The sequence below is a fragment of the Phymastichus coffea genome, unplaced genomic scaffold, assembly GCF_024137745.1.
Source record: "Phymastichus coffea isolate CEN01 unplaced genomic scaffold, Cenicafe_Pcof_1.1 PCOF00145, whole genome shotgun sequence".
In the NCBI taxonomy this organism is placed as follows: Eukaryota; Metazoa; Arthropoda; class Insecta; order Hymenoptera; family Eulophidae; genus Phymastichus; species Phymastichus coffea.
The window spans coordinates 294,390-308,614 of NW_026706956.1; the positions used below are offsets into that span (position 1 = coordinate 294,390).

At 39.7% G+C, this 14,225-nt stretch overlaps 1 protein-coding gene across 1 annotated transcript; it reads right to left on the minus strand.

Annotated features, from left to right (window-relative positions):
• Positions 1–931: 931 nt before the first annotated feature.
• On the minus strand, positions 932–13,257 carry LOC131672200 (uncharacterized). The gene is made up of 11 exons (XM_058949265.1): positions 12,045–13,257; positions 8,743–9,121; positions 6,467–6,874; positions 5,930–6,397; positions 5,625–5,771; positions 5,274–5,554; positions 3,949–4,992; positions 3,408–3,874; positions 3,051–3,350; positions 2,665–2,981; positions 932–2,416 (listed from the first exon to the last, which is right to left on the minus strand). The coding sequence occupies exons 1-11, from the start codon at positions 12,248–12,250 to the stop codon at positions 1,541–1,543; spliced, it is 4,893 nt and encodes a 1,630-aa protein (XP_058805248.1). The 5' UTR covers positions 12,251–13,257; the 3' UTR covers positions 932–1,540.
• Positions 13,258–14,225: the final 968 nt, after the last annotated feature.

Below are 14,225 nucleotides of genomic sequence, written 5' to 3' on the forward strand. Positions count from 1 at the left end.
TAGAAGAATTTGAAACATAGAGACTAAACTTAAAAAAAATTATATGAGAACTTTAAGGAATTTACTGACTCTGCGGAGAAAGGAGTTAAAAAGTTAGGATTCAAACTGATAAGAAAGCAGTGAAAAGGCAATATAATCTTCAGGTGAATACAAAATGTCAAAGAAATTTTTGAAATAACATTTTTCTATGTACTGCAATAGAAAGTGAAAAAAAATAAATTTGTAGAAAATCAAAATTAGTATGAGTAAAAATATGCAAATATATTATTTTCAACCGAGGCTTCATTAAGTTCGAGAAATCAACGTCAGCTGACAAGGCTATAAATGAAATAGACGGAGCCACGGTTATATTGAATTTACTGTAAATTTCCATGTTAAGAAGACAAATTATGTTTCATCCAGCGGAAATATAAAAAAAGCAAAAAATAAACGCGATTGAAAAGTTTATGATGACAACACTTTCAATCAGTGATTCTACATTGTAAAAGGTGTATTAATTCTACTATGATCGAGTAATCAAAATTCCAAATAAAATTAAAATCATGTAATAGAATATTAATTTGAATAAATACATATTTACAAATATGATGTACAAATTGTAAAAGATAAATAAATTTATGTATTTCCTGTTATCGATGATATTCATTCCATTCAGTTACAGAATAGAATAATAACAATACATAATAATTTTTTCTAAAATTTTATTAAATTAAAATTCTGAAAATATATTTAAAATTATTTTATTTTACCTCGTTGTCATTCGAATTCCGCCTGATTTTCAAAATACTTGTCTTATATTAAGTTTTTGTTGTATGTGCATGTGTTTATTCGGCATAATGTGGAGTATGAAACCCGACGTTTTTTATTTTTGCAGTTTATAATGTATTTTTCAATGGGATCTGAAAAAATAAATAAACCAAATATTTGTTTTTAAAATCTTCCAAAAAGTTTTTATAATCGATTTATTAAAGTTCCCTTTTCTTTTTTGTTCAACATGATATTTCAACAACAACTGTCATATAATTCTTCGATAACAATAACGCATGTATAAATCTATGAATTTTTTGGTATACAAAAACAAAGTTAAACATAAATACAATAATAACGCATCGACACATAGTAGTCATTTTAAAATTTTCATGAAATACGTCTTTGTAGATTTTTTCGATCCTTCGAGTTACACATAGATTGTCGCATGCGTGAAATTTATGCTATGACTAAACTAAATCAATTATTTAATGGGATTGTCAGGATAATATGCACAAATGGACATTGCTTTGAGGTGAAAACATTTTAGTATCGTTCGGGGAGCTTATGCATGACATATGCTCGACTACTTTACTTTATATCCACTTTTAGAGTACAATGCACATATTGATATAATTTAGTTTGCTAAAATGAACGGTGCTCATCGAGAAAAAATGGAAACAGTTAAAGTCTTCTTTACACTAAATGACTCAAAGGATCGAACAAAAGGTGAAGTGTCGTTCGAACGCGATGAAAAATACTTACAATCGACGTACGAAATTTATTCTGGACCTCATTGAGGCGGATTGAAGTAGTCCCAGTGATGATGATGCGTGACAGTCCTGGGCATGCAGATAATAAAGACGATAAGTCCAGCAATCAAAATGAGAAGTGCGCAGACAGCCAATTCTACTCGTCGTAATTTTTCGTCGGGGATGTGGACCTGCTGCGACTCTGCAGACGTCGCTGCATCATGGGGGTGAGCTGTTGAATCGGCGAATCTAGAAACTACAGAATCGACAAAATTCCTGAGTGAACGGCTTCCTGCCTGGCTGAGTGCCCTGAACAGCTGGCCGGTCATTTCGGTGATACTTGGTTCTATCTGATCACTGCCGATAGCTCTCGGAGGAGAAGGAGGACTACTCGCCAGGCTGAAGAACTCCGATGGGATTTGTGATGTGGAAAATGCTATGAATTGTGTATTCGTAGGCAACTGTTGTGACTGTTTCGTTGTAGGTGGTAGTGATGGTGGTGGTGATGGGGATGACGTATCGCGTGATGGTGGGTTTTGGCGATGATGATAATTAGGCAAGTCGTCCTCGTCGGAGCCGCGGTACGATATAACAGCACGTTGTGGCTGCGCTCCGTTCGACTCTTGTGCGTGTCTTAGTGACTCCGAGGTGGTTACGGTGTTGTTGTTCATTGGTAGTGACGTTATGGCGTCGGGCGTCACCGATATCACCGGTGGTAACGACTTTACCGGGCTGGCTGTCTGGCGTACTGCTCCTGACGGCACTCGCGTTGGTGATGCTGAGCGTGATCTTGACCTTGCTGTTGCCATTTTTGTTGACGTTGTTAACGCGACGAGTGATTCGGTGGAGTTTGTTATTGCTGTTGTTGACTCCTCAGTTGAGAGTTCTGTGCTGATTATTGTTACTTCATCAAGAGCCTGATATAGAAAAAGAGCAAGTTTGAGATTTTCGAAAAGAATGAATCAACCACAAGCTGGAGCTTATCCGCTGAAGTTTGCAAGTAAAATATTGATTTCTATACATTATTTTCGTCATTTGTATAATAAATTTACCGTGTTCATTAATTCGTCTATTGCCTTCGTATTCTTATCAATTTGTATTAAATGAAAAATAATAACGATTTCGTCCTTCAGAAATATTTAAAAAGAAATTATTTAATTCTCACCTCCACTGGCTCCACTGGAATAACAGTCACAACGTTCTCGCTGACAGTAATACTATCCGACCCCGTGGATGGGAGATCACTAGTGGAACTCGAATGTGGCAATAATGTCCGACCTTTATCACCAGTAGCTTCTAATTCCGCAGGCGGTGATGCTACAACTAGTAGCGGTGAACTCTCCCTCGTAATTATACGTCTCTCCGTCGTCGATCTCCTGTCTATATCAAATGGAAGATCAATGCGTTCGTTGCTCGTTGCAGTACTCGCATCTTCCATTGCACTTTGCGGTCTTGATTGTGGTTGAGATGCTACTACAGCCTCTGCAATATACATACATTTATTTTGTATTCGTCGATTTTAGATTGAATCCCAAGATCCTTTTTACTCACGTAGTTGATTTCTAATAGCTATAAGTTCCTGCAACAACGACGGATGGAGGCTTTCAGTCTCAGTTTTACCGGTCATTTCCGTAGCCGACACGACTATCGCGTCTATCTCTGAAGCTGCGACTTTGTAAGCCTCAAGTTGTGAGACTGTTAACCTGTCGACTTTCAAATCGCCCACTTCCAGGTGTGGTATCCTTAGAGGCTCGTCTGTTGAAAACAATGCCGTGCGTAACATTTCCAATTGTGACAAATCTATCACTCGCTTGCTATCGTCGGAGGGAGGTTCTTTTCGGTCGCTGATACCTAAAGTAAAAGAAATTTTAAAGTACGTTCGAACAATGATCACTTTGTAAAGTATACCCTTTTCAGCAGCGCGTGTTCTGTCACCATCCCTTGGAGTCATGCTGCCGGGCAGTGGCGGTATTGGTGGCGTACCACTGGTGACACTCTTGAAACTACCACCCGTCGGACTTGGTACTCTTTCACTTTCCGTACTGATGAGTATCTGTGATGAACCTGATCTCGATGGCGTGACAACCAATTTCGCCGTGGTAATTTCTTCTTCGATCACGAGGTCGTCCGGTAATGGATCGGTCTGTGTAGAAGCCACAGTTTCCGAAAAGTCAGGAGTGATCTCACGCGGAAGACTACATCGTATTATCGGAGTTGGTTCTCGCGGAAAGTCTCGCCTGCGACGTGGTGGTCGTGGTGGTGCTGGTAACGGTCGACCTTGTATTTTTATGAGTACGTCACCGCTGCGAAGGTCTTTGTGAAATTCTGCCTCGTCGAAGTCAGCGTCCATGAATGGCATTGATTCTGTCGATTTTCTGAAAAGACAAGAATTTCATGTCTGATAAACTGACCTTTTACTAATGAAATATTTCATTGTACAAAAAAATACCTCAACGTATCAGACTTGGCAGGCCTAAGAGTACTGTAAGTCCTGGTCGGTCTCTTCGGACCATTCTTCGAGGGCCTTGGTGCAGTAGCAAACTTGCCTCTCTTCCTTTTTGGTAGTGGCGGTCTAGGTGGTTTTTCCTTCTTCTCAATCACAGCGTAGCCCGGCAAACTTGGTTCTCTCGACGATGAATCTCTTGGTATCGTTAGTATATCTTCATCTACGTAGCCAAAGTCACCTGGCAACGATTCTGCACCGTGTGATGTTCGATCGTCTTCGGGCGCAAGCGATGCAGTTCTTGATCTTATTCTTTTCGGTGGCACAGGTGGTTGTGGTAAGATGTAATCCAACTCGTCGATGTGTTGTACTCGAAGTTGTCTTTGAATCATCTCTTCGATCTCTCGCTCGCTTATACCTGCATCGAGTGGCGGAGTTGGAGGCGGTGTTGGTGGTGGGATACGTTCGTGTGACCCAGCTAAATCGCCATAACCGTTGCACAATGCACTTTCGTTCGTTCGTATACTAAGACTCGATGATTGATCCCTTCGTAAACGCTTTCTCCTCGTTGGTACTACTGGTGGCGACGGTCTTGAAATGTCGAGAGTTTGAACGCATCGTTGTCGTTCCATCATGTCTTCAATGTCTTGAGCATTGATACCCACGTGATCGGATTGCATCGGTACAGATAAGATGTTTGACTCTTCCGTCGGCAAGATTATACTTTGACTTCTCAGTGATGTACGAGATTTTCGTCGTTCGGGTTTTACCACCACGATGTTATCGAGAGGTTCATCGGCGTATAAGTCACCTTTGTCGCGCTGGAACGGTCCATCGGTTTGATAAACGATTCTGTGCCGTGACGATGAGACACTGTTTGTGTGATCGAGTGACATTTGACTTCGACGTAATGATAACTCGCGTTTTGGCTTTTCTGGTGGTAACGACACGTCGAATGATTCCAATGACTCTTCTTGGCGTTTACGCATCGATCTTGTGCGCTTTGGTGGTATTGGTGGTGTGTCGTCCGCACGAGGCCTCAAAGCATCTCTGTTGATAAAAGAAAGTACATTCAATTTCGACAGATAAAGTTCATTTATAGTAATAAAATCAAAGTTTGAAAGAATATGGATGATAAATGTATTCTGATTAATTGTGGCCATCAAAGAATTAAGCCTATAGCGTAAATTTGATTTCTGTTAGGTCGATATGAAATACATTTCAAAAGTTACAAAGCTATCAATTATTGCTTTTCCGCATTTTATTATTATATTCAATCATTTCTATAGATTGAACTCTTTCACGCAAAATGAGATTCATTATCAACAAACCTTATCTCATTCATAATATGAAACCGCATGTTTTCTTGGCTGATACCCTTTTCCCTGAGGAAGAACTCATCCGAGTCAATTTCTTCGATAACGCCATGTCGTCTTCTCTCACAAGAACTACCACTTGATTGTTGAATTTCACGATCCGAACGCATCGACTCTTCATCCTCAGATAATCCACCTGATGGCGCACGTATGGGGGACTCTTGGAATTCGCGTGGATCTACCGGAGGGAAAGAGCCAAGTTCTTTGGGATGATACGTTTGATGCTCATTTTCCACCTATAAAATCATTTATTTTTTCAGACTATCTTTTTTCATTACTTTAATTTTATTCTATAGTTGTATTTACCTCAAGGTCAACTGCAGATTCACCGGTATCCTCGACTAATGTAACTCTCTTTTTGCGTTCCTCAGTGCCAAATTGCTGCATTAGCTGCTCGTCTTCCAGTCGTGGATCTCTAATCGGTTCCTCCTTGTGATTCGGTGGTTCAAATTCCTATGGTGGTACATACATGTTAGAATCTTCTTAAATTCATCTGCATGTTTTAATGTTTATTTTCAACTTTTATCAAACAATATAATTCCAAAACGATTCTTTAGTTTATTTTTCATAAACAAGACTTATAAATAATGATTAAAACATGTATACACCACCTTGATATCCGATCTATCTCCATACGACATATCTCTGTCTTCTTCAGCTTCATCTTCAGCGTCATATCTCCTTTCACTACTCTCCCATGGCAATTTTAATTCTTCTCCTTCACTGGATTCTTGTGGTTTGAGTGATAATCTTGGCTTTTCTAAGGACGGATGTCTCCATGGTTTGCTTCTTTCGAGTGGTGGAACTGCTGATTCTTCGTGATGAAAACCTTTGATCGTTTCGCCGAATCTTGCCGCCCATCGTGCACTCAATGATTGTGATGCTTTTTTTGCTCGCGGGAAGGTCGATGACTCGGTCGACTGTGCGCGTGACTCTTTGGGCGATGAGGTTACGTACTCGTCTTTGGCTTTCGCTTTGCGATCGAAGATCTTTGGACGGGGTAGAGTTGAGAAGTCGAAGATGTTGCGACGTCCACTTTTCGTTGACGCTGTTTCGGACGGATGAGTGTCGTCGTGAGGCTGGAATGATTAGAAAATAAAAAATAATTAATTAACTTATTTTGAACATGAAAGTACATTTGGTTTTACCTTCGTTTCTCTCTGAGAAGCACTCCTCTTTGGCTTACTCAACGACTTTGGCATTTTTATATTTGGCTTCTTGATGTGAAACTTGGCCGTATCAATGTGGAACTTGGACTTGTCGGGCAAATGAAATTTCGATTTGTCGGGCAGCGAGAATTTCGGTCGTTCGGGTAAGGCCATACGAAATCTTTCCATTCTACTGGCTTTCTGATGACTCCGCGGTGATGCTGGTGGTTTCTCTACTGGTGCTGCTGTTACTGTTGGTGACTTTTCCGCTGATTTCGATCGCGCAGCACGTTGTCTCATAAATGTTGGTTTTTGAATGCTCTTGAAACGCGTGCGAAGCCTGCCTGCTTGACTTTTCAAACGCTGCCCGACTGTGTCTTTTCTTTGGGGTGAATCTGATGAATTCACCTATATTGTTGAAAATACATTCATATGATAATGTGTAATCTATAAATGTACAATAAATAATTATAATGATTGGATATTATTATTAAATACATTTTATAAATATAAAGTTCATTAACTAGACTATTAGTCTCTCTTAATTATTACAAAATTAAAAAACTTGATACTTATCAATTAATTAACGTAAATAAATTAAATAACATGCTCAGCATAAATATTGATTCAACATTTATCTATGAGCGAACACATAGTAGATAAATTTATCTCGATGCTTTGTCTTTTGCGTTTGAAATGGTAGCACCGGACTCGCCAGCTTATTCTAAGTATAGTTTTGCTATGCTTGCAATGAGATGTAATAAAACTACAACGAGATTTTTGACCGGCACTGAAACTGATTCAGCTACATCATCAGTATCGAGTAGCGAAACTATTACAAACAAATGTCAAATTCATTGCTAGTTTTTGGATTTTATTAATATAGCACAGTTTACCTACTGTTACGAATAAATTATAAATGAAAAATAAAAAATAAATAATAAAAATAAATTATAATTAATTAAAATTATAAATTATAAATAAACGTTGAATATGAAATGATAAATCGTTATCATTTCAACTTCAACGAACATTTAAAGGGACAAAGCCCTTGCGCAATAATTTTGCTAAGCTTTTTTTCACTATAAAACTAAAGGCTTAAATTCATATAAATTTGTTTGTTTCAAACATATAAAATAATATCAAACATATGAAAGTTTTCAAAAGTTTGAAATTGGCAATAACGTATCTCTTATCGGTAACGTCATTCTTATTACCTGACTCGAGAAGTTTAAACTATGGTTTTAAAACTAGCACTAGAAAATTTGCGTCAAGTGAAATCATGTATAATTGAAAGCTGACTTTCATGTAGAATTGAAAGCTGACTGATGACTCTCCAACTATCGCGTTGTTGCAAAACAAGTGCATAAAAACTAAGAAAGTTTCACTGACAGTTATTAGATTTATCTTTATTGTATGAGTGATGAGCTAAGGTAGAATCAACATAGATTGCTCTAAATCTAGAATTCGAGTTGAAACTTATAACATATTTTAAACATATCATGGAATCTTAATTTTAACGATTACGGCCTTTAATAAAAAGAAATGCTTGTCAATTTTACACATCGCGATGACTTATTGTGGACGCAGATACATTGATGGAAATAATGTTTTATGTAATATTTTTCGAAGTAAACTAATTTTTATAATTCTATTGAATTCGCCATGTAACCGGCAGTAACATAAGCATAAACTACAAGCGAATTGTTATGTTGACTAAATGAAATAATATTATTTATTAATTTCTATTTTTTAGCTTGAGTGATCGTAGAATCTTGTCACAAAGAATAAAAACAATTATGTAACGAGGAATGTAAAAATCATCCTATTCCCGAATGTACTCGCTATTTGAGAAGCGGCGGTGAGCATGTTAATTGTAGATGATTCGAATTAGAATTAGAATTAAAATTAGAAAAACTAATGATAGTAGCGGCATAATTACTTAATTTTTTTTTGTAATAAGATGCCAATTTTCCAATTTGAACAACTGACTACAAAAGATTGTTCGCGGTTTTCACATACGTTATTATGTTACGGAAAGGTAATTTTTCCTGCTGATAATATCGAACTCGTGAGTGATTTACTCTGTACATATTGAAATACCAAAAAATAATTGTTCGGTAGATCCATAATAGTAAACATTTAAAAATAATGTCTAAATTTATTTTCATCAAACTGTAAGTTCATCTGACTCACGTACCGTTCACTTCATGATAAATTTGGATGCAACAAAACAATGGAAACTTTTTGTTACAGAAACTGACAAGCAAACTCACCTGTATAGGTTGAATCTTCACATCAGTTCTCGAGCCAGTAAGTGGCGGAATAACAGCAGTCTGGAATCTCTCCTCCAATCGATCCTGAAAGTCCTGTGGACTTTCGACCTCATCGTCCATCGTTTGATCTCCCAGGTTCTTGCCATCCATAACATTGTCTTCGATTCGGCCATCGAGTGGAAGAATAACATCGCCGTCGAGGATGAGCGCGCGACTTCGGAAGCGGTAACGGTCGTCGATACTATCGTCGCTGTCACCGACGGGTATGACATCCGTGTCGGTGATTTTTACCACCGGCGCCACCAGACGCATTGACATTGTACGCTCACGCACTGACACTCGTATCGCCGGCTGACCTATCGGCTCGTACTCGTGCTCGCTGTGTGAAGAAGAAATCGGTCAATTTGTTATTTAAAATTTTTTTTCCATTAAATTTATCGTTGTGTTTATTTCAATTGACGAAGTATACGTTAATATCGAAATATAAGACTTTGTAGTTCTGTTATTTGCTGTAGGATCATAATTTTCCGAGTTGATTTAATTAAATGTCTTTTAAATTTGTTGCTACGGGAAGAAATCGCTAAAGAAAGTTTTACAGCACGATTAAAATAATACCAATATTTTGTAAATGCTAGATTTAATATTATTTTGATTATTCACTAGCCTCTTTATTTTGCGTCATGGGGCAGGGGTTCGATAATTTGTACGGCATTGTATTAATGCATCAATCATACTTAAAATCTTGAAACCCCGTGGGTTCGTCCACATACTGATACAAATATAGAAGGATACATTCCGTTCACTCAGATACATATTATAAAATATTATTCTAAAGGATTAAGAAAAAATTAACGGAACGTAAGATACATAATTTCTGCCATAATTTGCCTATGAAACGAAGAGCCACGAAAAGTACATTGAAACTATAGTGCACATAGTACACGCGTGGAAATGTTACACGAAATTCATTTCCCACCCAAAAATAATATAATTTTCCGCGTACACATACCTCGTATATCCCTTTATACCGCGTTAAATCACTCAAATCCCCATCCCGTCATGCTTTCTAGCGCGATTGCTTTTAGCGAACATCTGTTAACCGTCAAACATAGTATTCTAGCTCTTGTTATTACTTCAAATCGTTTTGGCAAACTGAAACGCACATTCAATGTCAATTAATCGTGAAATTCAATCTGGCCTACATCTTGAGCTAAGACAAACATAAGTGCATTAAAAAAAATAGACTTCGCGTAAACTCGTTCAAAGCTACTAAAATATATAATCGACCGTGAGTCAGTGTACTCTCAAAAAACAGCGTGAAAGTCTACGTGAGCAAATGCATGTTACGAAATTTCCCTTAATTTCAGAATGCTTTCTAAAAGTGTATGGTTAATTTTGTTTACACTTTTACTGACTGTTTACACAAAGACAATCGTTTTTTTTCTCTTACAGCGGAGTTTAGCTTTGGTCAATATTTCCTATGGTTTGTTTATTGATTGTCATTTTACGTGTACTTGAAGAAAAAAATGAGCAATCGACTGAATGAAATGAAATAAAATATATTTTCATGCAATATATAAATACATTAAGGTACGTAGAGCAACTTTCCAATTTTCTCGGATACACACGCGGCTGAGTAAGAACATGTGTATGTATCTAAAATTAACTTGACGAACGTAGATTATTATGATAATTACTTTTCAAAAAGATAATTATTTTCCAAAGATTGAATCCAGTTTTGCCTGAAAAAATGTGTACGTACAAAAAAGAATCATCGGCTCAGTTTCACCTCCGATTCCGAATTCGATCCAATTAAATGGGAATGACCGCATCCTCGTTTCGCGAAAACGACATGAGCGCAGAGTGGTAGTGCGGCACGGCGACAGTGTTAGCCGCAGCGTCACATTCGAAAGAGAGGAAAAGCAGCGCGTGTGCGTGCGCCGCGACCGCGCCGGGGCTCTCGGCGCACACCGGCTATCTATAGCCAAAGCCAAAGCGGACACCTTAAATAGCCAGCGTCCACCTCGACTTTTACCTCGTCGCTGCAATGCAATCTTTTCTCTCGCCTATCCGTACTTAGAGACTGCGTCGCGCATGGAGAATTTACAGAGAGAGAGAGAGAGAGAGAGAGAGAGAGAGAGAGAGAGAGAGAGAGAAAAGGGCAAGGTGAGCGACCCAATTAATGGCCGTGAACCCGTCTCTCCTGAGCGCACGCTCTTCGCTAATGACGGCTTAAATTTAGACGAGGTGCCAACGAGCTGTCGGTCGCGTCTTCTGCTGCGTTCGGTTGTTTGACATCCCTCGAGAATTGCATGGTGTTTCTTTATCTATCACTCGGCCGACGATTGGGAATAGAGCATTGCCGGAGTGCGTCGAGTTTTATTATTTATTTCATTGGCAAGCGTCGCCGAATACTTTGTCGCTCGTCTTTATTTTTACGTTCTTGATTGCTCGCTCGTCGCTCGCATTAGACGCGCGGTTCAGCCAGTAAATTCGAGCGCGTTGATTTTAAAACAAGTGATGGACGAGCTTGCAACTTATGCTTCAAGCGTTATTTTCGACCACGTCAATGATTCTTTCGTAGATTCTATCGCGAAATACATTTTTTTATTATTATACGAATGTACTCGTTTGATTGCGTCTGAAAATTCACGAAGAGGAGAGAGAGAGAGAGAGAGAGAAAACAGAAACGAGTCTGCGATCCAATTTCAATTTCAACGTTTGCAGCTAATAGTAGTATGACCCACAAATGCTTTTTCGTAAAAGCGTCAACTGCCAAAAAATCGACCTGTACCCGCTTATTTTCGGAAAAGTTCAGTCACTCGACACGAATACACGATATTCCGAAAAAAGAAGAGATTTTCTACTTTCTAAAAAAATAAATCGCACTTTCATCGAATTTGTAATTGCACTAATGCGAGAAAAATCTACTTGTACGTTATGCGAATCCTACGATTGTTTACCCTTATCACCGGCATCCGGAGATCTCAACGCGTATCTTTCAACTTATATAACCATCACCGCACTTCACACAAACCTCCGAAAGCTCTTACCGTCTTATCTGAAATCTGACGCGTCTGCCCGTCATGATTCTCACTCGAAAAATCTGAAAAAAAATCTCACGAAATATATACGGAAAACGAGAATAAAGCACTTGACGAAGCCTCGTGCGGCGAAAAAAGCGTGCGTCTGCAGCGCAACTGCAAAGCCAGTCAATAATCCTGTCCCTCTCTCTTTCTCTCTCTCTCTCTCTCTCTCTCTGCCTCCAGCCTGCCGGAGTGTCGCCGCGTTCGGAAACTCACCCGCATCGAACCGGCATGGATTTTCGACCGGCCGGTGGTGTTTGCACCATGTTGACGTTGTGATGTAGTAGATGCCTGTGCTGGGCGGCCAAGGCGCTGCGCTCCGGCAGCAGCGAGTCGCTCTTGTAGTACTGGCAGGCGCAACGCACCTCGAGGCTGGACGAGCCGGCGCTCGAGCCACGGCGTGACCGGCTATAATTCTCCATCTCTATCTCCCCTTCCACGCGCGAGCTTCAGCGCGTATTTTCGAACCTGCAGCTGCCACGGGGTTGTTGCCGCTTTCATTTGAGGTTCATCGAAGGACGGCAAGCTGCGAGGCTGTTGAGGGTGCGTCAATGATCAGATTACGTCGGATCGAATGTGGATGCGTTATGTCGAGGCGTGGGATGAGAGTGATGATCTCGTTGCGTTCGATTTTTTATGCGACACGGCATTGCAGTGAATGCAGGTGTTCTCGAGTGCCAATAATTTATGTCTTCTTTATTGACATAGCTTGGTTAGTCGACGGTGCTACGCTGCTGTTATTTATGGAATGAATGATCGATGGTATTCGCATGGATTTGCGACTTCCGCTGAGCGTGTTATTTAGTGCCGAAAATATTACTTTTTCCTTCGAGTTGAAGACGTTCTAATTATAGAATGTCGTTATCTTAAAACTTGAGAATAGCTTGCTTTGCGCTATAACGATCGACTTATTCGTCCGAAAATCCAACTTATCAAGCGATCGCGAATGATCTGAGTTTGACCAGTGAGCTGACACCTCACAATGTAGCTCGTTAATTGCTCAACGTACGCATAAACTATTAATCGAAATACCAAATTGAATGGCTAAGCAATCGCGCAATAAGTCGCACCTACAATAATAACCCAATGAAGCAATAAATCGTCATATATCGTATTGCTCGCAAGAACATTATCGAGCGCCAATGAGCGAAATGACAGCTCGAAAGGAAACACGACACAATCACTGCACTTTTTTCTTTTTTTCGGGCACTGCACCACGATCAAACCGACCAGCGCGATCCGCGACCTCGTCGTCGCTTGGCCTTGAAAACATCAAGGTCGGTGAAGCGCGGCGCTGCGGCGGGCCACCGAGACTATACTTCGATATACTCCGCGATGTTAATCCCGCCGCAGCCGCGTCTCGTTCGTCTCTGCTCTGGCGCACTTTTGCGGGAAAATTCTCACTCGCTCAGAAGCGCCAAATGCGCGACTGAGAGACAAACAGACGAGTTGGTAGTAGTTGGCTATGCTACTTTTCGGGTATTAATTATGAAATCGAGAGTTATTGCAGGGGTAGGGATGTTATTTGTCCTCCGCGCACCCCCACTCTCGTCAACTACGTTTGGCATGTATAGTGTCTGTGCTCAAACATTTCGAATTTTCAGTCTGCTTTTGGCACTATGTTACCTCAAACTTTTATGGTACATCGAACAGCAAAACGAGGTCAAAGCCGTTAGAGACACGGCCTAGTCGATGATAAGAAAAAAAAAAGAATAAGTTCAAACGAGTGATTCTTGAATGCCCTTGAAATCGTTTCACAAATTAATTAAAGCTATTTGCATTATACGAGTTTTAATGATTACTGCAACGATAATCGAAACGCAGAGGCGCGAGAAATTCAAAGGAATGAGAGCAAACGTACGCGTGACATAGATCTATCGGAGGAACATTTGCAGTAGATTTTTTACTCGGCTGCATTGGCGTTCCAACTTGCTCAATACTTGCAGGGAAGAAGATATTTTGCTTCGCCTATTCTGCCTTTAATCTCGATTTATCGTCGTCTAAAAGTGCGTCGTGCTTCGGTGCAACGGATATTCTCAGAGCCGTAGCTTCGTGAAAAGTAGAAAAAATTATTCTTTTCTTAATTATTTATTAATTATTTATTTCTTTTCTTAATTATTTTCTTAATAATAAAAACATTCTTTTTATACGCGTTGGCGTATTTATCCGATTTATTATTCCTCGCTAAATACTGTTCGAATAATTGATATTACGATAAGAGCGATTGTTCCCTTCGCCATAAGAACCGTCCGTGTGTGAGAACCGAGTCTCGCGTGCGCGTATAATGTTCAAGTTTAAAGTACCATGACGCGACGAAGCAGTCGCTACGCCTAGCATTAATCATTCGTTAGCTCTCTCACTTAGCACTCGAGCTGCTGCTGGCCGCTCTACTTTTTG

Bases quoted from the DNA above. Each gene is read 5' to 3' on its own strand.
- LOC131672200 (XM_058949265.1), bottom strand. From the start codon at position 12,250: ATGGAGAATTATAGCCGGTCACGCCGTGGCTCGAGCGCCGGCTCGTCC. The intron at 3,875-3,948 runs GTATTTTTTTGT...TTGTCTTTTCAG, and splicing joins GCCAAGTCTGATACGTTGAG to AAAATCGACAGAATCAATGC. The intron at 3,351-3,407 runs GTATACTTTACA...CTTTTACTTTAG, and splicing joins AACACGCGCTGCTGAAAAGG to GTATCAGCGACCGAAAAGAA.